This window comes from Herpailurus yagouaroundi, unplaced genomic scaffold (genome assembly GCF_014898765.1).
Source record: "Herpailurus yagouaroundi ecotype Mexico unplaced genomic scaffold, PumYag 100, whole genome shotgun sequence".
NCBI lineage: Eukaryota > Metazoa > Chordata > Mammalia > Carnivora > Felidae > Herpailurus > Herpailurus yagouaroundi.
Window position 1 is genome coordinate 83742555 of NW_024412391.1, and position 25169 is coordinate 83767723.

General features: G+C 36.7%; 1 protein-coding gene across 1 annotated transcript in view; it reads right to left on the reverse strand.

Annotated features, from left to right (window-relative positions):
- The window catches only part of COG5 (component of oligomeric golgi complex 5), a 321373-nt gene that overhangs the window by 147232 nt on the left and 148972 nt on the right, over positions 1-25169 (reverse strand). The window contains exon 8 of the mRNA XM_040472926.1: positions 3496-3661. Coding sequence (XP_040328860.1) covers positions 3496-3661 — 166 coding nt within the window. The remainder of the gene's footprint in view (positions 1-3495; positions 3662-25169) is intronic.

Genomic DNA, 25169 nt, shown 5'->3' on the forward strand with positions numbered 1-25169 from the left:
TAAACTTCAAAGATAAATAAAGACCCATATGGACATTGTTAAAAAATAAAATTCAACTGAGTAAAATTTAAAGATCTTACTGGCTTTATTCAACAATTCATCAATCAGGCAGCAAGCAATCTAGCAGATAGAAAGGAACTCTGAAGAGCTATTCAAAATGAGAGACTTTTATAGGCAGAAGGGAACAGGAACAAAGAAGTTATACTAGATAAAAAAGGCAAACTGGTTATGGCAAGGTCACTTTCCTTTAGAGGACAGTAGGACAGATTGCCTCACTAGTACTGATTAGGTTATTCCTGACTGACTGACTGACTGACTGACTGACTGACTGACTTAGGATTCAATTTCTCGGAAGGGCTGAAAGGCTGAAACTGTAATTAAGTTACGTCTCACTTTGGTGGCATGGGGTTTAGCATAAGTGACTCCATTTTGAGCCAGCTGTCTTACTTTTAACAACATCAAACTAAAAGCAAGTAAGTTACAGGGGGTAAAAATCTGAGTTAACAACTTCCATTTCTTGGTTCAACTGTAAGAAGCTTGTACGTTGCCACTCTGTCCTAACAACAAATGAAAAGCCTAAAAGAATGAAAAATTCTTCTTGGACCTGTAAGAGAGGGGAGGACACATGGCAAACCACTTGCCCCCAAGATCAGAGAGACAGGCGAATACAGGAAGTCTCCATGTATCAGAACAGAGCCTGGCTAGCAGGAAACAGTGGGAGCCAGTGCTAGGGCAGGAAAACGTGAAGTGTAACTGATGAATTGCTACAGACTCAAAGTGGTCAATTGTGAAAATTAAAAGCTCCAGGGGTAGTCAGTCAGGGTGGCCCACAATATTGTGAGATTTGCATCCAGGAACCCAAATAGTTTCCCACAGTAAATGTGGGAGAAAAATCGCCCAGTGCCTCTAGCAGGAGGAGGAAAAAGGAAAGCATCTTGAAATACACCAGAGGACTCTATTCTTAACAAGGCCTGCCCTAAGGGGAAGCTGGTTAACCAGAACCTAAACTTCTGGAGTGTTATCAGAACCTAACTGACCAGGGAAGGGAAATATCCAACTCCAGTCCTTCTGTAGTCATTCTCTCCCACCCAAGGGAGGAGAAAACAAAATTAGTACGCTTGTACAGTTCAAGGTACAAAGGCATAAGCTCACTAAAAAACAGAGACCCAATGATAGCCCTTTATTTCCACTGAAGGAAAGACTGTTTTCACTTTTTCACTACTACAAGTAATAGCACAATAAAAAATTCTTGTATCTACGTGACAGGTTCTCTAGGGTATATTCTTATAAGAGAAATTATAAGATCACAAGGTACATACGGTTTTAACCTCAGAGAACAATTTGATAAAACTGAGTCAAGTGGCTGAACCATTTCATTCTCCTACAATCAGTGTTAACGAGAGTTTCTGCACTCGCCCAACACTTAATTCTTGGGTTTTACCAGTCTCATGGTTGAGAAACAGTATCCTTGTTTTATCTGTACTTCCCTAATAATTAGTTCGGTCACCCTCTAGAAAGACGCTTAACATATTTTCCTGTTTATTAGATGTGTTCTATGAACTGCCTAATCATATTCTTATTTTTTAAGTTCTCTTTTTCTTATTGAATTGTAAACCTTTCCAACACACATAATAGGTAACATTTTTCCTTAAGATTATTGAACTTTATATATTTGAGAGGAAAAATCTTAAACATATAGAAAATTTGAAAGCATACTAAAAAAAAATTTCCCTGAATTGTTTGTTAGTAAGTTATTGACATGATGCCCTATCACCCTTGAATGCTTTAATGTGTACTTCCAAAAAATAAGGACATTCTACTCCATAATCTTAATATGACCAACAAGATCAGCAAATTAATATGAATATTGTCAATGTCACACTTAAAAAACTAAAAATAATAGTGATTATTCTTTAAAAAAATTAATAAAGAAATTGATGCTTAAGGTTTGTACGTTAAACCACTGTATCTACTTCTCAACAGATTATAATAAGGCTTTAAAACTCTTTATTCTTTCAACAAAAACGGTGTACATTAGGAATGACAGCATGTGAATAATTGCTTTAAATTTTTTTTTTCTTTTTCTTGACAACACAAGAGGGAATGAGATTAAACTGCTCCTGGAAATTTAAACATGAGATCAAACTTTCTGAGAATAATTGCTGGGAAAAGCTGAGAGTGAAATCTCCTTCGGCAATTTCTTTTCAAAGCTCCCCTTCTGGGATAGTTTTAATACAGGCCTATTCAGAGGCTAGGGCTAACCTTTAAAAATCCCTTTAAGATCCAAGATTCTTTTATCTCTTTTTATCTAGTGCAACTTATTTATGAGTGACATATATTGTGCGTTATTTAAGGCTATGTTTATACAGCAAATATAAAAACCATAATTACTGACTGTAAATATTTTAGTATTAGCCTTGTATGAGGAACTCTGTTATTAGTTCTATATGCATTATTCCATTTATTCTTTAGGACAACTCTGTGATGGTAGAATAGCTTCTCCGACAGAAAAATGGAAAGAGAGAAGCTGGAGACAGTAAGTCTGACAACAACTTTGGGGGATTTTCTGTAGTCTGAAGAAATAAAATGAGGGAAGAAAAAAGAAATGCAGTCAAGATAGAGGTGTCTGTCTTTAAGCAGAAGGTACACTAGCATGACTGTACATGACAGGAAAGAGACTTAAAGAAGGAAAAGTAACTGCATGGCAGACAGAGGGGATCTGCTAAAGCAATGCCCTTGGGAGATGGGATCTAAAGCAAAAGCAGAGTACTCGGTTTCTGCCAGGAGCAAGGACGGCTCCTCCTTATTAACATGAGAGAAGAAAGAAGGAAAGAAATGCAGACATGTGTTGGTTACGTAAGTGAAAGCCACACACAATGTGTACTCTTTCCTATCCCACCTTTGAGGGGTGTGTTAGATCTGAATGCCATCGGCAGGTACATCTTGGCAGGAAAAAGGTCACAAACTGCTATTGTAGGGCTACTCCTCTCTCATTCCTTTGTTTAGTAGTTTTCTTTACATTTTGCTGTCATTGTAATGTTCCCAAAGGTTGTATCAGTTTCTACCTCCACAGTTAACCTTTTTGGCTCCTGAATACCAGAATTATTAAAAGGAAAAGCCCAAAAAGCTAAGGAAGAAATTGCATTTCCTTAAAAAATATTTTCTGTCTCAAGAAGTACATGTGAGGATAAGGATTTCAGAAAGAAAAATGTTCCTTTTTTTTTTTCTTGCATCTGTTTCCTCTGAACTAAGTGAAGCCACAGTTTATAGATTTTTTTTTTCTAGAAGTTCTGAATATACCAATTGGCCAATTCAACTCACTGATTAGACAAAAAAAGTTATAAATAAATTCTGAAACATAATTTCTTCTCTCATTTTCTGTCTACTAAAATATGAGTCATTAGACTGCTTTGAAACTTAAGTGTTTCACATACTATTCAAAGGACTTCTTGGTTATAAATAAATAAAGCAGCTAAATATAAACCATAGCCATACCTCTCACAGCTGACTGCGAAGGCTGAGTCAGAACTTTGATGTCTAATGCACTGTTGATATGTTCTTCTAAAGAAGCACAATATCCATCCACAACGCTGGTAATAGTTTCCTTCAAAGTTCCAAGATTATGGAAAACCTGAAGAGCTGTTCCAACTTGAGTTGGATTCTTTAAAAAGGTGGGCATGGGGAGTGGGAATAGGTATAAAAGGAAAACAAACAAAATCAATATAAATCTACAACTTTAAGTGGTACTTGAGTAGTTACTATTAAATTTTTAAATTATCACAGGCAGGAACAAAGGGAGTCCATTTAGAACAAATATTATTTTTAGTCATGATTTCTTCCATAAAAGACAAAATTAAATACTATGTATATTATTTTCCCCTTTCCCTTTTTCTCATCCTTTAAAGGATAATAATAAGATCAAAAATCTGTTATATTATTAGAGCTTATTTAAAATTTACCACCAATCCCTATCAAGAGAGCCATGCTGGAAATAACAACAACCCTACATCTGTTTGAAGAATATCCGCAGAGTTAACTGAGGGCAGATCCATGCAGACTGACACTATTCATTATATTTCATTCATTCAATTCATTCTAACCAGAAATATTTATACAGTGCTTACTATGTAGGTCTTGGTTCCAGGTCCTAGAAATATAGTTGTAAACAAAACTAATTAAGTCCCTACCGTCATGGAACTTCTATTTACTAAGAAATATATATTTTTTTAATTTTTAAAAAATGTTTTTTTTTAATTTTTTTTAACGTTTATTTATTTTTGAGACAGAGAGAGACAGAGCATGAACGGGGGAGGGGCAGAGAGAGAGGGAGACACAGGATCGGAAGCAGGATCCAGGCTCCGAGCTGTCAGCACAGAGCCCAACGTGGGGCTCGAACTCATGGACCGTGAGATCATGACCTGAGCCGAAGTCGGCCGCTCAACCGACTGAGCCACCCAGGCGCCCCAAAAAATGTTTATTTTTGAAAGAGAGAGAGAGAGAGAGAGAGAGAGAGAACATGCATGCACAAAAGGGGGGTAGGGGTTATATATGCAAAGAAATATATATTTAAAAAATTTTTTTAAATGTTTATTTTTGAGAGAGAGACACACACACACACACACACACACACACACAATCCAAAGCAGGATCCAGGCTCTGAGCTCTCAGCACAGACTGAACCACAAGATCATGACCTGAGCTGAAGTTGGAAGCTTAACCGAATGAGCCACCCAGGAGCCCCTTTACCAAGAAATATATTAATAATATATCTGTAACAGAGTATCAAGTAGTGATAACTGCTACAGAAAAAAATCAATCAGGGAATAAGAATAGAGAATGATGGGGAAATTACAGACAGAAGAAGTCAGAGAAGCCAGTTATAAGTCAGAGGAGTCAATTTTCACTACCTGATACTCTGTTACATGCATCTCTGAGGTGATTTTCAAACCGAGACCTAAATATGATGAGGGAGGGAGTCTGAGGAGGATATGGGGTAAAACAGATCTGAACAGGTATCAATGAAAGCGCTGAGCTAAAATATGCTTGGCAGCTAATCAATCAAACAGCAAGAAGGCCCTGACAGTGGCTAGAGCAGGGTGACTATAGCAGAGAGGAGTAGGCAGTCAAAATACTGTGAGCAGATTGAGTCCATAGTATTATTAACAGGTTGTTGGCTTTGTCACTAAGTACATGAATCATCAAGCCAGAATATGGTTCACATCAACATATATCTCCAGATCCAAATAGCTGAAAGTCCACTTTCATTTATGATTCAGTGCCTGTTATTAGAGGCACTTATTTTAAGAGTTAAATTATTTTATTAACTTCATTTCTAAACTGTTAAGTTTAGAAATAAGACAAAAGGTTACTCCTGAAATACACCGGTGTTAATAATAGAACATGCTGTAATAACACACGCACAAACGGAGGCAAAGTAGAATCAGCTTAAAGAAAGTAGCAAGAAACAAGGTTGGTGAATAGCAATACCCACTGTATACTTCCCCCCCCCCCAAGAAAAAGAAGCAAATGGACATCATTTCAAATATTTTAGTGGAAAAAGCTTAATTTAATCTGTTCATATAGTTATAATAGAATTTAATTCTTTTATACACTGTCAATTCTCTGTCAGTGAACTACCAAAGAAAATGGGAGAAAATAAGCTATTCACATAAAATTATTAAGTGAAAACATGAGGTATAGCTATGTTTTGGTTATTGTTAGTTCCATTTATTCCATTCTCCCCAGAGTGGTAATATTTTTTTTTTTATTTTTTAGTAGAGATCAAGATCAAGGGGCACCTGGGTGGCTCAGTCAGTTAAGCACCCAGCTCTTGATTTCGGCTCAGGTCATGATCTCATGCTTTGTGAGTTCAAGCCCTGCATTGGCTCTGCATTGACAGCGTGGAGCCTGCTTGGAATTCTTTTTCTCCCTCTCTCTCTGCCCCTCTCCTGCTTGTGCTACCGCTCTCTCTCTCTCTCATCACATAAACAAATGTTTTAAAAAAAGATCAAAATTATGCAGCTGCAAAGAAATTTCCTCTAGCATTATACGAGTGTCTGTATAATACAAAAGCAAGCATTACCTGAGCGACCTTTAAGGAAATTTTCACTTTATAAAGGCAGAATATATATTGTAAAATCGTATTTATTGCCTTTATTATCCTCAAAGAGTCTGAAGAGCATAGCTTCTCAATATATGGTAGGGTTTCAGTGTTATCAGCTGAATGTACATTTTAAGATACACTGTATAGCAACTGAAACACATTTAAAGTTATTATTTCACTTGAACGATCTGGCTAATAACATGGACCAGTCTTCATCATTTCCCACTCCAAAAATTATTAACCCCCCAAAACTTTTCAAAACAGAAATATATATAGCTCACTATTAAAGAAGCATCTGATGTGGTATTATTTGTAATAATTATAATTTATACTACTTACAATCATTCTAGTTGTAATTTTAAGCCTTCCAATTAATGTGACCACTTTTTCAATTAATGCCAGTTATTCACATTCAGCTTAATGTAAACATATTGTTTGTTGGGGCACTACAAAATAATAATTAAAATTCTTTAACATATATACAAAGGAGTGTGCAAATTATATAAACACAGCTCTAAGAATTATCACAAAGTGAACACATCTTTGTAACTACCACCTGGACCATAAAACCGAGTATCAGCACTTCTGAATCTTTTGTACTGTTCCAAATGCACATCTCTAAATATCATCATTATCATAACTTCTAACACTATTGATTAGTTTTGCCTATTTCTGAATTTTACATAAATGGAACCATAAAAAAGCTATTATTTTGTGTCTGCCTTTTGGTCAAAATTTTACTTGTAAAATGCATCCATGTGGTTGCATGTAGCAGTAGTTACCTTGTTTTCACTGCTGTTGATTAGAAATTTACCTTTCTCTATCCAACTAATATCCAACTGGATTACATTTGAGTTATTCCATTTTTTACATATTTTAAACAATGCTGCCATCAAACATTCTGGTGCACAGCTTTTAGTGAACATACATGCATATGCATTTCTGCTGGGTAAGAGTAGAAATGCTGAATCACTAGGTATTTGTATGCTTAGCATTTGTAGATTCTGCCTATTTCCCAAAGTCATTGTACCAATTTACACTCCAGCAGCAATAAATGAGTTGTGGGTGCTTCACCATCTTACCAAAATTTAGAATTATCATCTTTTAAAGCTATTCTCTGGAATGTTCATGGTGGTTTTAATTTACATTTCTGTGATGACTAAGAAGTTATCCTTTCTTGCATGTAAATTATCCATTTGGACAGCTGCTTTTGTGAAGTACATATTCATCTCTTTTGCCCATTTTTCTCACTGGTTATTTTCATCTTTTACATATTTGTAAAAGTTGTTTACATATTTGGATGTAATCACTTTCATGATTATATGTATTGCAAAGATGTTCTCCCACTCTTAAGAAGTCTTATAAGGAAAAGAAGTTCCTCATTTAAATACAGTCCATTTTATCAACCTATAGTTAGCACTTTTAGTATCCTAAAAATTTTCCATCCCACATTTATGAAGATGTCTTTCATTCATGATTTATCCTCTAGAAACCCTACTGCTTTACCTTTAATATTTAGATATATAATCCACCTGGAATTACTTCCTGTATAAGAGCCAAGATTAATATTTTTCTATATGAATACCCAACTGACCCAGCACAATTTGTTTTTAAATGTTTATTTTTGAGAGAGAAAGAGAGGAGCAGAGAGAGAGGGAGACACAGAATACAAAGCAGGCTCCAGGCTCTGAGCTGTCAGTACAGAGCCTGATGCAGGGCTCGAACTCATGATCCCCAAGATCATGACCTGAGCAGAAGTCGGACGCCCAACTGACTGAGCCACCCAGGCGTCCCAGACCCAGCACAATTTATTTGAAAGAACAAACAAGGATAAGACAATCTTTGCCTCCTTGCTCTCAAAGCCTACCTTTGCAGTAAATCAACTTTCCATCTATGTGTGTTTGTTTCTGGACCTTCAATTCTGTGCCATTTGTCTATCTGTATGTCAGTTCACCTATGGAAATTATCGTAGCTCTAGAATAAGTCTGGTAGTCCTCCGTCCCTGTTCTTCAGTTTGGTGTACGGGCTATTCTTGCTTCAGGATGCTTCCGCATAAATCTTATAATGGCATATCGTTTCCATCAAAGAGAAAAACTCCTGAAATTTTGAGACTACAATAAATCTATACGTAAAATCAGAAAGAATGGAAATCTTTATAAGTATGAACTCTCCAATCCATGAATAAGGGTAGTTCTGTTCATTTACTCAGGTTTTCTTTAATTTCTCTTAATAATGTTACAGTTTCTTGAAGAGCTATTATATATCTTTCATTTGAATCATTCCTACACGTTTAATATTTTTTGGATACTTAAGTGGTAATTTAAAAATCTTTTTGTTTCTCTGTTGCTGGTATACTGAAAATACAACAGGTTTTTATACATTGAAATTTACCAAAGTTCAGTTATTAATTCTAATAGTTTTTCTGGAGATTGTTTTCAATTTTCTATATACATAACCATGTTATCTCTGAGTATTTTTTATTTCTTCATTTTCCAATCCTTCTACATTTTATTGTTCTCTCTCATTACCCTGGTTAGGATCTTCAGTATGTTACTACATACAAGTGGTACGAGTAATATCTTTGTATCATTCCTAATCTCAAGTAGAAAGCCTTAAATATTTCAATACTGTGATTTTTGCAGATATCATTTACTAAAAAAAATTCTTTGCTAGGTCTGCTAGGAGTTTTTAAGTCATAGATTGATGTTGAGTTTTATTAAATTCTTGTTCTGCATATATTGAGATGATCAATTTTTCCCTTTATTGATAACATTACACTGCACTTCTAGACTAAAGTCATCGTGATAATAATAAATTATCCTTTTTACCTGTCTCTGAATTACATTTGCTAATACTTTCTTAAGTATTTTTGCACTGATTGTCAAGACAGTTAATATCCTTCCTCATAATATCCTTGTTTTGGTATCAAGTTTATACTGGCCTCATGAAATAATCAAGTAAGTGTTCCTTCTTTCCTTTTTTCTCAATTCTTAGAGTTTGTGCAACACTGGTTGATTTATTAAATGTTTGGATGAATTAAATAGTGAACCTATCTGTGGGGTTTTCTTTGAGGGAAGGTGTATAATGAGAAATTCAATCTTATCAATAAAACTATTCAGATTCTAATTTTCCTAGTGTTATTTTCAATAAGTTGTTTCTCCAGAAATTTCTCCATTTTATCTAAATTTTCAAATCTACTATTATAAAGTTATATTTAGTGTCCTCTTACAAACATGTTAGTTTCTGTTAAGTATATAATTAGGTCAATTTTTTTTATTCTTAATACTGGTAATGTGTGTCTTTAGATTCTCAGCCCCCCCCCCCTCATCAGTCTTTTTCAGTATTTACCAATTTAAAGTATTAATCTTGTCAAATAACCAACTATCGGATTTGTTGATTCTATTCTGAGATTCTGTTATTCCTGTTTCACAGGTCTTTGGAGTCAGACCTAGATCAGAAGCCACACATGTGCAGTTAGTAGACAAAACCTTAGCAAATTACTTTTCTGAGACTTAGCTTACTCATCTGCACCACCTGCGCCAACCTTACAGGTAAATGAAATTATCCTTGTAACCCATCTAGCACTAAAGATAGAATAAAGAGCTCAACAAGAATTAGTTGCCTTTACCTTGATCTGTTGGAATCATAGTTAATGTGGAAAGAACGTGGGCTGTTATATGCAGATAGTCTTGGGATAAAAACCCAACGTTGCTATATATGTAACTGTGTGACACTGGGTAAATTATCACTCATCAAACCTTATTTTACTTATATAATTAATAATTCCTTCCTCATCAGATTTTAAGATCTCTAAGGGAACACACCAAGTTTGTTTTATTCACTGCAACACTCGTTACATCTATCACAGGTGTTAGGTGTTTAAGAATTATCAGTTGAATAAATAAAATTTTTATCATTTGGGGGCACTTGGGCAGCTCAGTCAGTTGAGTGTCCAACTTCGGCTCAGGTCACAATCTCACGGTTCGTGGGTTTGAGCCCCTTGTCGGGCTCTGTGCTGACAGCTCAGAGCCTGGAGCTTGCTTCAGATTCTGTGTCTCCCTCTCTCTCTGCCCTCCCCTACTCGAGCTCTCTCAAAAAATAAATTAAAAACATTAAAAAAATTTTTTTTATCATTTGGCTTGCTAATCTTTGTATGACAAATGAAAAGACTATTGAAATAACACATTTAAAATACCTAGGACTCAGTGTATGAGTAGTACAAAATGCTGGTTCTCAGATCATTCAATATTCCAAAAGTTAAAAGAATGTTAACAATAGTCTTTGTTTCAGTTCCCAAGAAATTCTTACTGCTCCATAGTCATCATTTAAATGAGTAGTTACCCAATAAATATGAGTAACCCTGAGGAACTCCTTTCTCTCCTGTGTATCTCAACTTCATAAATTTAAAAATTATGAGGATAGATGAATAGGAATTCCCAAAATTATCTGAAGATCTTTTTTGTAAAAATGTAGCCAACAAGACCTTAACTCCAAAAACTGTGGTTCAATTGGATCAGAATGACACCTGGTTATTGTATTTTTCAAAGTTCTTTAGATTGTTCTGATATAGTTAGCCTGGCAGCCATCTAGGAACCAACATCTGAGAACCACTGGAATAGATGACTGACAGACTTCAAAGGATGAGAACCATATATTCATTTGAAGATAGTTGTTTTTTTTATTTTATTTTATTTTTAAGAACAACATAATACACAAAGAAATGACAGAGGAAAACTACAGACTATGTTCAAGGAGCAGTACACAGATTCTACTACCGTGAATGTGATGTACATAAAAAAAGACAGTAAAAGATAATGTTGAGCTGACAAAAAAGGATCTGGTCACTAGCAACACTGAGTGGCATTCTGTAAAACATTTATCTTACTTTGATTGTAGTAAAAAAATTATTGATGTCTTCTAGATAATCACAATCTAAGTTGTTTGAGGAAATGAAATAATCAGCTTTGATGATAGTTGAAAAAAGAGCTTGAACTAGAGAGGTGCAGTGAGAATATAAAGAACAAGACAGATACAAGAGATTCTGAAACACTGGAAACAAACTGGACGCTGACTGACTACAATGGACAAGAGTTAGGGAAGAGCCTAGTCTCTTCAAAGGCTCAAGTTTGGAAGACTGAGAAGATGGGAAAAGAAAAAAAGGACAATCAGAAGAAGGAGACCATTTGGGTGAGCGGATGAGCAGGAGAGAGGTGGGCATGGGAGGATCAGAGGCTGTTGCTAAAAAAGCACTTAGCTGTTAGTCATGCTGAGTCTAAAGTGCCAAACATCTTTGGTGGGAAATGAGAACATTTTTGAAATGGATCATCTCAGCAACCTTGTCTGAGTGGCAAACTAACCTGAATAAAAAATGAAAACAGTAGTGTTGGAAACTATAAATCACAAAGGAAGTAAATCAAGAATAGAATCAGTGAGAGTGAGAGAACAGACATGGAATGATACAATACTCCAGTCAGGAATGAAATTGGAACACTAGGAAAATTGAAAATGCAATCATTTTGTGTAGCTATGATTCAAATGAAGAATATTCCCTAAAGATATTGAACATTAATGTCCTTTCTCTACCATCCGCTCTCGTCACAGACAAATACTATGTATTTTGACCATAGGCTTTTTCCAAGCCCTTACTAACAATAAATTTCAGGCTTGTAGTTCCTTCATCTGTCAAATGAGGGGGCTGGACTAGATGAACTGTTAGAACACTTTGCACTACTAAAACATAGTAATTTTGTTATCATTCAATGTGTATCATCCACTATACACCGACCATGTGCAAGATACAAAGGATAAAAAAAAATGAAGTACTGCACTCTGACTTTTCGTTATTCACGGTCTGATGGGAGACAGAGACAAGTAAAGCAGCAATTAGAATGCACTATGATAAGTGAGAGGAGAAATGGAAAGTTTAATGAAAACACATAAGAGGGGTGATTAACTCAACTGGGGAGGGAAGAAGAATGGAGGAGTCAGAAATGATCCTGAAAGGAAAGAATCTCAGCTAAGACCTGAAATGAAGCTGTCATGGGAAGGTGTCCAGCGGCATGGAGGTAAGGACGTGTGAGAAGATTTCCAGGAGGAGGGGGAAAGCAAAAAGAAAACTCCTCCAAGCAAAGGAACAGCACGTACAAATGCCTGTGAATAAGAGCATATGATGGAAACTAAGTCCACTAATGTGACATCTGATAGGTAAGAGATCTACATAAACACCTGCTACAAATCCAGGTGCCTACAGAAACAGCTCTCAAATTTTAGGGAGATATAAAAGAATTACCTGGGGGAATTTATCAGCCAAATAAGGGGCATATGGGAAGTTTGTGGAATGCTGGTAATGGTTTTAGCTGTTTTTAATTTTAATCCCAATGTTTAGTTATATGTTTGTTCACTTTGTGAAAAAATCATTGAGCTGCACTCTTATAATTTATGCACTTTGCTGTTAGTTGTATTTTAATTTAAAAGTCTATGGTAAATAATAGGAAATGAAAATGATAACAAATTAGGAGAAAAAATGTAAATCAGATACCTTACATACCTAAAACAGTTTATTTGGGGGCAAAGATATTAAATTGAATAAAATAATACACGAATGTTCATATTATTAAATAAACACGAATCTTGTTTAATTTTTTCCCAAGACAATAAAAGTAAGTTTTATGTCTGAATATAAACAATCACAATTGGCTTTTAAAAATAATTAGCTTCCAAGATATTGGCTAATATAAAATACATATTTCAGTTTTGCATGTTGCCATGGACTGGAACGCCTGTGTCCCCTCACCCAAATTCAGATGAAGCCCTAACACCCAAGGTGGTGGTATTCAGAGATGGGGCTATTGGGTGCTAATTAGAGTTAGATGAGGTCCTGGGGGTAGGACCCTGGTCTGATGGCATTAGTGCTCTTATAAAAGATACCAGAGGGGCGCCTGGGTGGCGCAGTCGGTTAAGCGTCCGACTTCAGCCAGGTCACGATCTCGCGGTCCATGAGTTTGAGCCCCGCGTCAGGCTCTGGGCTGATGGCTCGGAGCCTGGAGCCTGTTTCCGATTCTGTGTCTCCCTCTCTCTCTGCCCCTCCCCCGTTCATGCTCTGTCTTTCTCTGTCCCAAAAAAAAATAAAAAAAAAAAATTAAAAAAAAAATTTAAAAAAAATAAAATAAAAGATACCAGAGAGCTTGTACGCTCTGTCTCTGTGCCATGTGAGAGGATTCAGGAAGAAGGCAGCTGTCTGCAAGCCAGGAAGAGACTCCTCACCGTAAACTGAACCCTGCTCAACCCTGATCTTGGACCTTCCAACATCCAGAACTGTGAGAAAATACATTTCTGTTATTTAAGCTACCTACCCGGCCTATGGCTTTTGTTGTGGCAGCTTGAGCAGCCAAATGTTTATGTTTTACAAATAGATTAAATTTTAGACAGTGTCATGTCTAAAATTAGTGCCCCTTTGCCCCCAACGAATTCATGTCCCCCTGAAACGTCAGACTGTGACCTTATCTGGAGACAGGATCTTTGCTGATGTAATTAGTTACACTGAGATGAAGTCATACTAGATGGCAGTGGGCTCTGAATCCAATGACTGATGTCACACAGAGACACATACAGTGAAAGAGGCCTTGTGACAACAGAGGCAGAGATCAGAGTGATGCCATTACAAGCCACGGAAATTCAGGGATGGACTAGAGCCAGGAGAAGTTAAGAAGAGGCAGGGAAGGATTCTTCCCCAGAGCCTCCAGAGGGAGCATGGCCCTGCCAATACTTTGATTTGGATTCGTAACCATCAGAATTATGAGAAAATAAATTTCTGTTGCTTTAAGCTTCGTAGTACGTGGTAATTTGTTATGCAGCCTTAGGAAATCAATACAAACAGTTAAGGGCAACAGAAAACCATGCAAATGCACAAAAGATATTCCATGCTCATGGAGTGAGAGAAGACTGTTCAACTGTCCATACTATCCAAAGCAATCTAAACATTCAGTACAATCCCTATCAAAATGCCAAACAGCATTTTTCACAGAACTGGAATAAACAATACTAAAATTTGTACAGAACCACAAAAGACCCTGAATAGCCAAAACAATCTTGAAAAAGAAGATCACAATCTCAGATTTCAAGCTATACTACAAAGCTGTAGTAACCAAAACAGTATGGTACTGGCACAAAAATAGACACAAAGATCAACAGAACAGAGAACCCTGAAATAAACCCACGAGTATTCAGTCAATTCACCTATGATGAAGGAGCCAAAAATATGCAATGGAAAAAAAAACCCAGTCTTTTCAAGAAACAGTGCTGGGAATACTATACAGCAACATGAAAGAAAATGAAATTAGATCACTTTCTTACACCATACACAAAAATAAGCTCAAAATGGATTTTTAAATGTGAGACCTGAAACCATAAAAATCCTCTAAGAGAGTGCACACAGTAATTTCTTTGACATTCGCTATAACAACATTTTTCCAGATCCTCTCCTAAGGCAACAGAAACAAAAGCAAAAATAAACTACTGGGACTATATCAAAATAAAAAGATTCTGGGGGCACCTGGGTGGCTCAGTCAATTAAGCGTCTGACTTCAGTTCAGGTCATGATCTCAGGGTTTGTGAGTTCAAGCCCCGCATCAGGCTCTGTGCTGACAGCTCAAAGCCTAGAGCCTGTCTTCGGATTCTGTGTCTTCCTCTCTCTCTGCCCCTCCCCTGCGTGTGCTGTCTCCCTTCCCCTCCCTCCCTCTCTCTCTCTCAAAAATAAATAAATAAAACGTTAAAAAAGTTAAAAAAAAAAAAAAACCTTCTGCACAGGGAAAGAAACAATCAACAAAACCAAAAGACAGCCTACTAAATGGGAGAATATATTTGCAAATGATACATTCAATAAGGGGCTAGTATCCAAAATATATAAAGATCTTATACTCAATATACACATACAAAAACAAATAATCCAATTAAACAATGGGCAGAAGACATGAACACATTTCTCCGAAACTGACATACAGATGGCAACAGATACATGAAAGGATACTCAACACCACTCATCTTCAGGGAAACACAAATCAAAACTACAATGAGATATCAACTCACACCTGTCAGAATGGCTAAAAGCAAAAATACAAGCAACAAAAAGTGTTGGTAAGGATGTGGGGATAAAGGGAACCCTTGTGCACTGCTGGTGGGACTGCAACTGCAAACTGGTGCAGTCACTTGGGTTGACTATATAGATAATATATTATTTATTGTAAATAATGTTGCAATAGACAATGGGGTGCATTTATCTTTCAAATTATGTTAAGTAAATACCCAGTAATAGAATTACTGGGTCATATGGTTATATCACTTTAATTTTTTTATTTTACATATATATATATATATATAGAGAGAGAGAGAGAGAGAGAGAGTGTGTGTGAGTGTGTGTGTGTGTGTGTGTGTGTGTGTGTGTGTGTGTGGTGAGTGGGGAAGGAGGAAGAGGAAGACAGAGAAAGAGAGACAGAGAGGGAGAGAGAGAGAGAGAGAGGGAGAGAGAGAGAGAGAGAGAGAATCTTTTTTTTAATTTTTTTTTCAACATTTATTTATTTTTGGGACAGAGAGAGACAGAGCATGAACGGGGGAGGGGCAGAGAGAGAGGGAGACACAGAATCCGAAACAGGCTCCAGGCTCTGAGCCGTCAGCCCAGAGCCCAATGCGGGGCTCGAACTCACGGACCGCGAGATCGTGACCTGGCTGAAGTCGGACGCTTAACCGACTGCGCCACCCAGGCGCCCCTAGAGAGAGAGAATCTTAAGCAGGCTCCACGCTGTGCATGGTGCCCAACTCAGGGCTTGATCCCAAGACCCGGGGATCATGGCCTAAACCAAAATCAAAAGTCAGACACTCAACTAAGACACCCAGGCGCCCCTGTATTTTTAATTTTTTGAGGAATCTCCATACTATTTTCCACATTTACAAGAGCCTTCACATTCACTAATTTTATTTTGTCATCAAAACATAGGTAGAACAGGGGTGCTTGGGTGGCTCAGTTGGTTAAGTGTCCAACTTTGGCTCAAGTCGTGATCTCACAGTTTGTGGGTTCGAGCCCCGCGTCGAGCTCTGTGCTGACAGCTCAGAGCCTGGAGCCTGCTTCGGATTCTGTGTCTCTGTTTCTCTCTGTACCACTCCCGCTCATGCTCTGTGTCTGTCTCTCAATAATAAATAAATGTTAAAAAAAAATTAGAAAATCTTTTGCATTGTTGGTGGAAATGCAAGCTGGTGCAGCTACTCTGGAAAACAGTATGGAGGTTTCTCAAAAAACTAAAAATAGAACTACCCTACGACCAAGCAATTGCACTACTAGGCATTTATCCAAGGGATACAGGTGTGGTGTTTCAAAGGGACACATGCACCCCCATGTTTATAGAAGCACTATCAACAATATCCAAAGTATGGAAAGAGCCCAGAGGTCCATCGATGGATGAATGGATAAAGAATATGTGGTATGTGTACACACACACACACACACACACACACACACACACACACACACAATGGAGTATTACTTGGCAATCAAAAAGAATGAAATCTTGCCATTTGCAACTACGTGGATGGAACTGGAGGGTATTATGCTAAGTGAAATTAGAGAAAGACAAAAATCATATGACTTCACTCATATGAGGACTTTAAGAGACAAAACAGGTGAACACAAGGGAAGGGAAACAAAAATAATATAAAAACAGGGAGGGGGACAAAACAAAAGAGACTCACAAATATGGAGAACAAACTGAGGGTTGCTGGAGGGGTTGTGGGGGGGGGGTTGGGCTAAATAGGTAAGGGGCATTAAGGAATCTACTCCTGAAATCATTGCTTCACTATATACTAACTAATTTGGATGTAATTTTAAAAAATAAAAGATAGGGGCGCCTGGGTGGCGCAGTCGGTTAAGCGTCCGACTTCACCCAGGTCACGATCTCGCGGTCCGTGAGTTCGAGCCCCGCGTCGGGCTCTGGGCTGATGGCTCAGAGCCTGGAGCCTGCTTCCCATTCTGTGTCTCCCTCTCTCTCTGCCCCTCCCCCGTTCATGCTCTGTCTCTCTCTGTCCCCAAAATAAATAAACGTTGAAAAAAAAAATTAAAAAAAAAATAAATAAAAGATAAACTTAAATTAAAAAATTAAAATTAAAAAAAAAACACAGGTAGAACAAATATTAATATCTTCATTTTATAGGTAAAGAAATGGAGGCACCAAAGAGGGCAAGCCCACAGTGGGCCAGTTTTAGGTCTCGGGCTCTTTCATGCCTATTCTAAACTCTGCCATGGGTCATCCTGTCACCACTTGACTTCAGAAGGTCTCCAGATATAGCAATTTTGCAGGTGAGAAATACTCTCTGGTAAATTTTAAGAGCTCTCAAAACATACAGACTTAATTTAAGCACATTTGAAAAATACCATGCTAGTAAGAGATAAGCTTCTGCTGAAAAGGTAGCAACGTCTTCTAGACAGTATCTTTTCTCTAGGGACAGTCAATTCTAAGAATAATTTTTCTACAAACTGCACCGTGACCTTCAAGAAATCACTTAACCCTATATAAAATTTCCCCAACTTCATAGACTGTGATGTAAAATCAGATGAAAGACCATGTAATAGAGGAGAAAGGATAATTTCACAAATAGATCAAGATGAATTTCTACCTCTTCAAAAGCACTTAAGAAGATGGCACAACCATTTCCTTTATTAAACTAAAATTATTTCTCCTACTTTAGAAACAAATAAACACGATATGACTTTTTCTTTCTTTTCCAACACCTCAGTAGCATTATATGGGAGGAAAATAAAATCTCACAAGAACAGTCAGAAAAGAAGCATAGTTGTTTAAGATCCCTGAAAAACTTGCCCAAACGGGAACACTGTAACCAAAGCAACAGCTGGCACTGAGCTAACCGAAGGGAGATACAGCAGGACTGCTGTAAAGAATGTTCCATGAAGGAGCAAGAAGTATTTCAGCACTCACTAAGCTATAAGCTAATATAAGATGATCTTTGTGAGCACAAAATACAGCACTAAGTCAAAAGTTTAACATGACTTTAAAAGCTTAGTATAACTGGAATCAGAAAAGAGTGACAGAATTTAACTGGAAACAAAATGTAAAAATGACATACATGCAACAAAGACCAGAATTCCACTGTGGATGATGGCCTTATATATTTAAAGTCTGAAAGGATCAAATAATCCTTGCATCACAAAGCCAATCACATTTCACTCTTTCCCCTAATAAAGTAACTCTTCAGCAGGTAAATTTTTCTTTAGATTTGATGTAAGCAATGAGCTGAGAAAAGAAAAGGACAAATAGAGAATACAAATTCCGTACACCATTCCACAAAGTGACTCTGTTCATAAGGCCTCAAGTTCTATGATAAAGTCTTAGTTGTTTCCAACTGATTTTAACTAGAAAGACAAGCATGAGATCCAGAAATTATACTTTTACTTAGTGAAGAGGTTTAGGATTATACGGTTTCCTTAAAGTTTAACTAGGAAGCCATTTCATACACAAAACAAAAACTAAGGAATCCCAGAAACACATTCAAAGATGTGGGGAGGGAAAGGGAGATATGAACTTGGCTTCCTCAAAGACACGGAAATTACAGTGAGTAAGATGCAAAGTCGGTTCAAGCAGAACCTCAAAGAACGAGTTTTTCACTATGCAGCTAGTCCTTACTGCTGAATAAAAACAGAAATAGAAATGAAAATAAAAAGCTTTCTGGAGTTTTATTTTACAGCATAGAAAGGATACAGATTTAAGAATCTTTACCATAAAGCAGGTAATTCTTTAAACCACTCCCTCAGTAGAAGATATATTTATTAAAATAGGGCCGACTTTCAGGTAAATTTAAGACAAACTCAGTACCTTAATCATACATGGTAACTTAGGATTTAAAAAATCCAAATACCTTGTTTTTCAAGAAAAGTATTGATAAACTTACAAACACCCTATACATATCAAGTATATATTGCCAAAATACTGAAGGCAATTTATAATCTGTGTCCATACGCCCAATGGGATACACTGACACTTTTTCTGGAGCTACAACATGCCTAAAACGCTCAAAGCTTAATGGAGCTCCATGGGAGATTACATGTACTAAAGGAAGAGAGAATCACATTAAATACGTAATTTAAGGGCAAGAATTATATTAGCTACCTTGGTTGTGATTTAGAGGCTACCAGTGGCTTTTCTGATTCAGTAACATGCAGCCCATTAATGCTGGTTATGTACTTCTTGGATAAGCTAATATGATTATTTCAGAACCTGTTAACAATCAACAGTCAACAGTGCATAACCTAAATGAAATTAAAAAACTAAGAAGGACATTTAATACCACAATATGATCTTACCAACCAGAAATCAACTTTATTCTACCCTCTTCTGAAGAAAAGCAGAAAATAAAAGAGCTGTAGAAAGATAAGGAAAAAGGAGAGAAAAGAAGAATGAAAGTGGAAGAGCAAGGTTCTTTTTTTTTATATATATATGAAATTTATTGTTAAATTGGTTTCCATACAACACCCAGTGCTCATCCCAAAAGGTGCCCTCCTCAATACCCATCACCCACCCTCTCCTCCCTCCCACCCCCCATCAACCCTCAGTTTGCTCTCAGTTCTCAACAGTCTCTTATGCTTTGGCTCTCTCCCACTCTAACCTCTTTTTTTTTTTTTTTCCTTCCCCTCCCCCATGGGTTCCTGTTAAGTTTCTCAGGATCCACATAAGAGTGAAACCATATGGTATCTGTCTTTCTCTCTATGGCTTATTTCACTTAGCATCACACTCTCCAGTTCCATCCACGTTGCTACAAAAGGCCATATTTCATTTTTTCTCATTGCCACGTAGTATTCCATAGTGTATATAAACCACATTTTCTTTATCCATTCATCAGTTGATGTACATTTAGGCTTGGAAGAGCAAGGTTCTTAACAAAATGAAGTGATAACACAGAGACAACGGAGAAATGCCAAAGGATAACTGATATAGAGTAAAAAGGTTATTTAACTTCCAAATTTCGTTACAGAACAAGTCTAAAGAATACATGAATTCATACTTTGGCATTAAAAATTTAAAAATTATTTAAATGATGTCAGCATTTAGAATAACATTCTCTTTATTTTTTTAAGTAATCTCTACCCACAACATGGGGCTCAAACTCATGACCCTGAAATCAAGAGGTGTGTGCTCCACTGAATGAGCCAGCAGGGTGCCCCAGAATAACATTCTCATTGTATTAAATAACAGTAGGTAATATGTCAAGGACACTAAAACATGTTCAATAATAAAATGAAATTTATAAGACAATGAAAGGAATCATGAGACATTAATATGGCAAGCCCAAATGTTATTCTTTTAATTACATTTTTAAGTTAAATGTATAAATATGGCTTATTTTTTAGAGTAATACAACATAATAATTCTAGTCATTCTGTGCTTTATCAAGGATTTTATGGTAGGCATTACTAGCTATTCCCCCTAATTCCTTCCCTTTTTCTTTAACGTAACGTCTCCGATGTTTCTAATGTAAAAACCTAATTTTCTCCCGGGTTGGCAACGTGCACTGCCCCAGGCAATGGCTCATGAGCAGCCGAAGCCAATGTTGACAGTTCTGTTTATCTGCCAGATACTTGCTTTCATAGTCCTCTTGACAGCTGGAGTGACCATGCGACCCAGATCTGGCCAATGAGTCAGAAAGACAGGTCTACAGGGGCAATTCTGACAAGGATTTGTACTGCTTTTTGGCTGGCAGCTGACAGTGCCCCATATCCACACGTTAAACATGGGCATAATGCTGAGGGGTGGGAGACCATGATGTGACAAGCAAGAGGACACAAGGATGACAGAATGGGTGAGCTGAATCCTTACTGAACAGCTGAAACAATGTTAGTACCACCCACATCCAGACAAATCCCTATTTTTAAGCCACTGTTAGTCTGGCTTGGTGTCACAGCTCTAGCGGTCTCACTCAGCACCACAATTTATAAAAATACATGAGTCCGTAAGAGTACTTTAAAAAAAATGAAGGAGAACAAACTCATGCCATATTTGCTACCATTGGAGGTGGCTATTATAGCAACTCATTACTTTGTAAATTGATAACGAAAGCATAAAATTTAAATATTTATCCATCATTATAAAAAGAAACTGCAGTTAAGGGTAACCAAATATCCTTAGTTGATGAGTGCAAGTTCTTCTTTACACATGAATCACAGCTAATAGATACAGAGGAATAACAAAATAGAAAATCACTCTTTCACAATCTCCAATGAAAAATATAAAATCATGTAGACAAAAATCATCAAGAGATGTTAAAACCATTAGGACAAAGATTGACAGGGAACTAAATATTCTCAAGGTGCCAAAATATCTACAAATTTACCATGAAGTAATTCAATCAAGGGAGAAAATAGATCTCTTTCAACAAAAGGTGCTCAAACAACTGAATATCTCTATGGAAAAAAAATGAACCTTATACTATATGTAAAACAAAGATAAAATCATAAACTCCTAAAAAAAAAAACACAGGAAGAAAGCTTTCCAACTCTAGGGTAGATAGAAATTTCTTATATAATACGCAAATAAAAATATGGATAAACCGGTCTTCATCAAAATTTTAAAAATTGTGCTGTTCAAAAGATGATATCAATGGGGGACAAAGGCAGCATGAATCTTAATAGCTAAAACATGTAACCAATCCAACCTACAGATAGGTTAACAGAGACCACCATATCCACAGAATGGAATACTACTCAGCATTTAAAGGGCCACTCATGCATGCAAGAACAAAGATGAACCTAAAAATAATACTATGCTAGATGAAAGAAGGTACTGCATGAGACTACATGCTGTATTGTTCCATTTGTATGAAATCTTAGAAAAAGTGAAATCTGTAGACACAGAAAGAAGATCAGGGATTGCCTGGATTTGGGGAGGGGGAAGAAGGCACTGACTGCAAACAGGCATGAGGGAATGGTTTGTGGGTAACAGTTTGCTAAAAAACTGAGTTATGAGATGGTTGCACAACTGTATACAATTTACTGAAACCCATCAAACTGTAGGCTTAAATGCATGAATGTTATAGTATGTTAACTTACACGTCAGTAACAATGCTAAAAGAAAAAAGGAAAGCCTTAGAATGGGAGAAAATATTTACAATACACATATACAGCAAAAGACTTGTATCCAGAATACATTAAGAATTCTCACACAACAGTGAGGAGAAGAAGAAAGTAAACTTTAAATACCAAGCCAAGACCCTATGTATTAGGTATTTGAAAAGCAGGTCACATCAGCAATTAGGAAAAGGCAAAACAAAACTACAATGAGAATCTGCTACCCCCACCTATTGAAATGGCTAAAATTAAAAAGACTGCCAACATCGAATTTTGGTGAGGACCTGGAAGAATTCTAAGCTAATATGGGAAGGTAAAATGAGGAACCACTTTGGAAACTCGCTAGTCTCTTTAAAAAGTAAACATTATTCTTTCCAAAACCCCAAAATTCTTTGCATTTGGTATTCACCCAAGAGAAATGAAAAACTACACTGACACAAAGACTTGTACTTGACCCACGGCAGCTTTATTAACCCTAACCTGAAAATGGAAATAACCCAAATGCTCATCAATAAGTGAACAAATAAATGTCCTTCAATAAACTGGACCTACTAATCAGCAAAAAAAAAGGACCAAACCATCAATGCATATAACATGGATCAATCTCAAAATAATTATGGTGAACAACAGAACCAGACATGAGAAAGCACAGGTATGACTTCAAACTAGAAGTTTAGAAGATGCAAACTAATCTTATAGTGACCCAAAGTGGTTGCCTGGGTCTTTTCTTCTGAATTACAAAATAAAAATTTCAGTGTTTACTACTATAATAAAAAGCCAGTATTAAATTGTTTAAATTAGATAGAGCCATACAAAGAAGAATTGCCCAAATAAAAAGTTCTGTGTTTTTGAGAAACATAAAACAATTACAAATTTTAACCAAAGAACAGTGACAGATTCTGTATGAAGAACAATGAAAATTTAGTCAGATGCTAAATCACAGGGGAGAATGAAAATGAAATGCCATTCAGTGAACTGGAAAACTATGGAAAGCTATAATGCCAAAGACCCTAAGGCTGGAAGCAGACAGTTAATTAGACTGAATTAGAGTGAATCTACACTACAAGAGAGCAATAGAATTTCAAAACAAAGCAACCAATGTTACTGTAGGTTGTTCATGACAAGAGAATATATGAAAGGATAAGAAAATACCATCACTGTATAATATAGAAACAAAAAGAACAATGCTACTTTACATTCAGCATAAAACAAGAACATAGAGCAGTACCATATAACGATTGAAATACTGCAAAAGAGAAAAGGGTGGTGGGTGGAAGGGAGATATTAATGCATCCACCGTAAAGAAATTAAAACTAAAGCAGCAATCAGCATACTTTTTCTTTAAAAGGCTCAACAGTAAATATTTCAGGCTTTCCAGGCCATATAAGGTCTCAACTGTATGTTCTTCTTTGTTTTTTTCCAACCATATAAAAATAATTCTTAGCACCTGAGCCATACAAAAAACATACTACCATACTACCAACCCCTGATTTAGAGTGTTTAATTAAGAGCTCAAAATAATTTTCATTCAAATTTAAGGATAAAACAGTAAGCACAAGCTAAATAAGACTAAGCTTTGGGAAAATATTTAGTTGATCAGTTTAAAATATCTTTTTAAGTTCTAAAACACCACATCAGTCCAAATTAATAACATTGCTATTATTAACAGTATATCTTTAAAGAGAAACTGTAAGAGTAACTTTTGAAATTATTATTTATACATGCCATTAGCTTATTTAATTAAGTGTAAATATACCCATGCCAGGTTTCCACTAAATTTAAGGAAAGCTAACAGTGATAGGAGCAAACAAACAAATATTTGGAGGGGATATATGGCAAATTATTTATCGAGGCCACCGGTAAAGGAAATACCTGAAACCTTTAGCTCTGTGTAACCTGAAGAGCTCATATTATAATCATCCCTTCAAATCGTTTCTTTCCTAACTGAGGTATCATTGACTTGTTTTTTTTTTTTTTTTAACATTTATTTATTTTCTGAGACAGAGGGAGACGGAGTGTAAGCAGGGGAGGGGCAGAGAGAGGGAGTCAGAGAATCAAAAGCTGCTCCAGGCTCTGAGCTGTCAGCACAGAACCTGACATGATGCTTGAACTCACAAACCACGAGATCATGACCTGAGCTGAAGCTGGATGCTTAACCAACTGAGCTACCTAGGCGCCCCAAGGTATCATTGACTTATTATATTAATTTCACGTGTACAACATAATGATTGATATTGGTGTACACTGCAGAATGATCACAACAGTCTTTTTTTTTTTAATTTTTTTTTTTAACGTTTATTTATTTTTTTGGGACAGAGAGAGACAGAGCATGAACGGGGGAGGGGCAGAGAGAGAGGGAGGGGCAGGGTCCAGGCTCTGAGCCATCAGCCCAGAGCCCGACGCGGGGCTCGAACTCACGGACCGCGAGGTCGGGACCTGGCTGAAGTCGGACGCTTAACCGACTGCGCCACCCAGGCGCCCCACAACAGTAAGTCTTAACGCCATCACCACAGTTGGGAGAATTTTTTCTTGTGATAAGCACTATTAAGATCTACTTACTCTCTCAGCAACTTTCAAACACACAATACAGTAATAATAACTGCAGTTACCATGCTGTACATTACATATGCAAGGCTCATTTATTTTATTTTTTTAAATATGAAATTTATTTTCAAATTGGTTTCCATACAACACCCAGTGCTCATCCCAAAAGGTGCCCTCCTCAACACCCATCACCCACCCTCTCCTCCCTCCCACCCTCCATCAACCCTCAGTTTGTTCTCAGTTTTAAGAGTCTCTTATGCTTGGCTCTCTCCCTCACTAACCTTTTTTTTTTTTTAAGACTCATTTATTTTATAAATTGAAGTTTAAACCTTTGATTCCCTTCACTCATATCACCTACCTCCCTGAAGTTGTTTATTTTGTGTCAAGAAAAATGGTTTGGGAGTA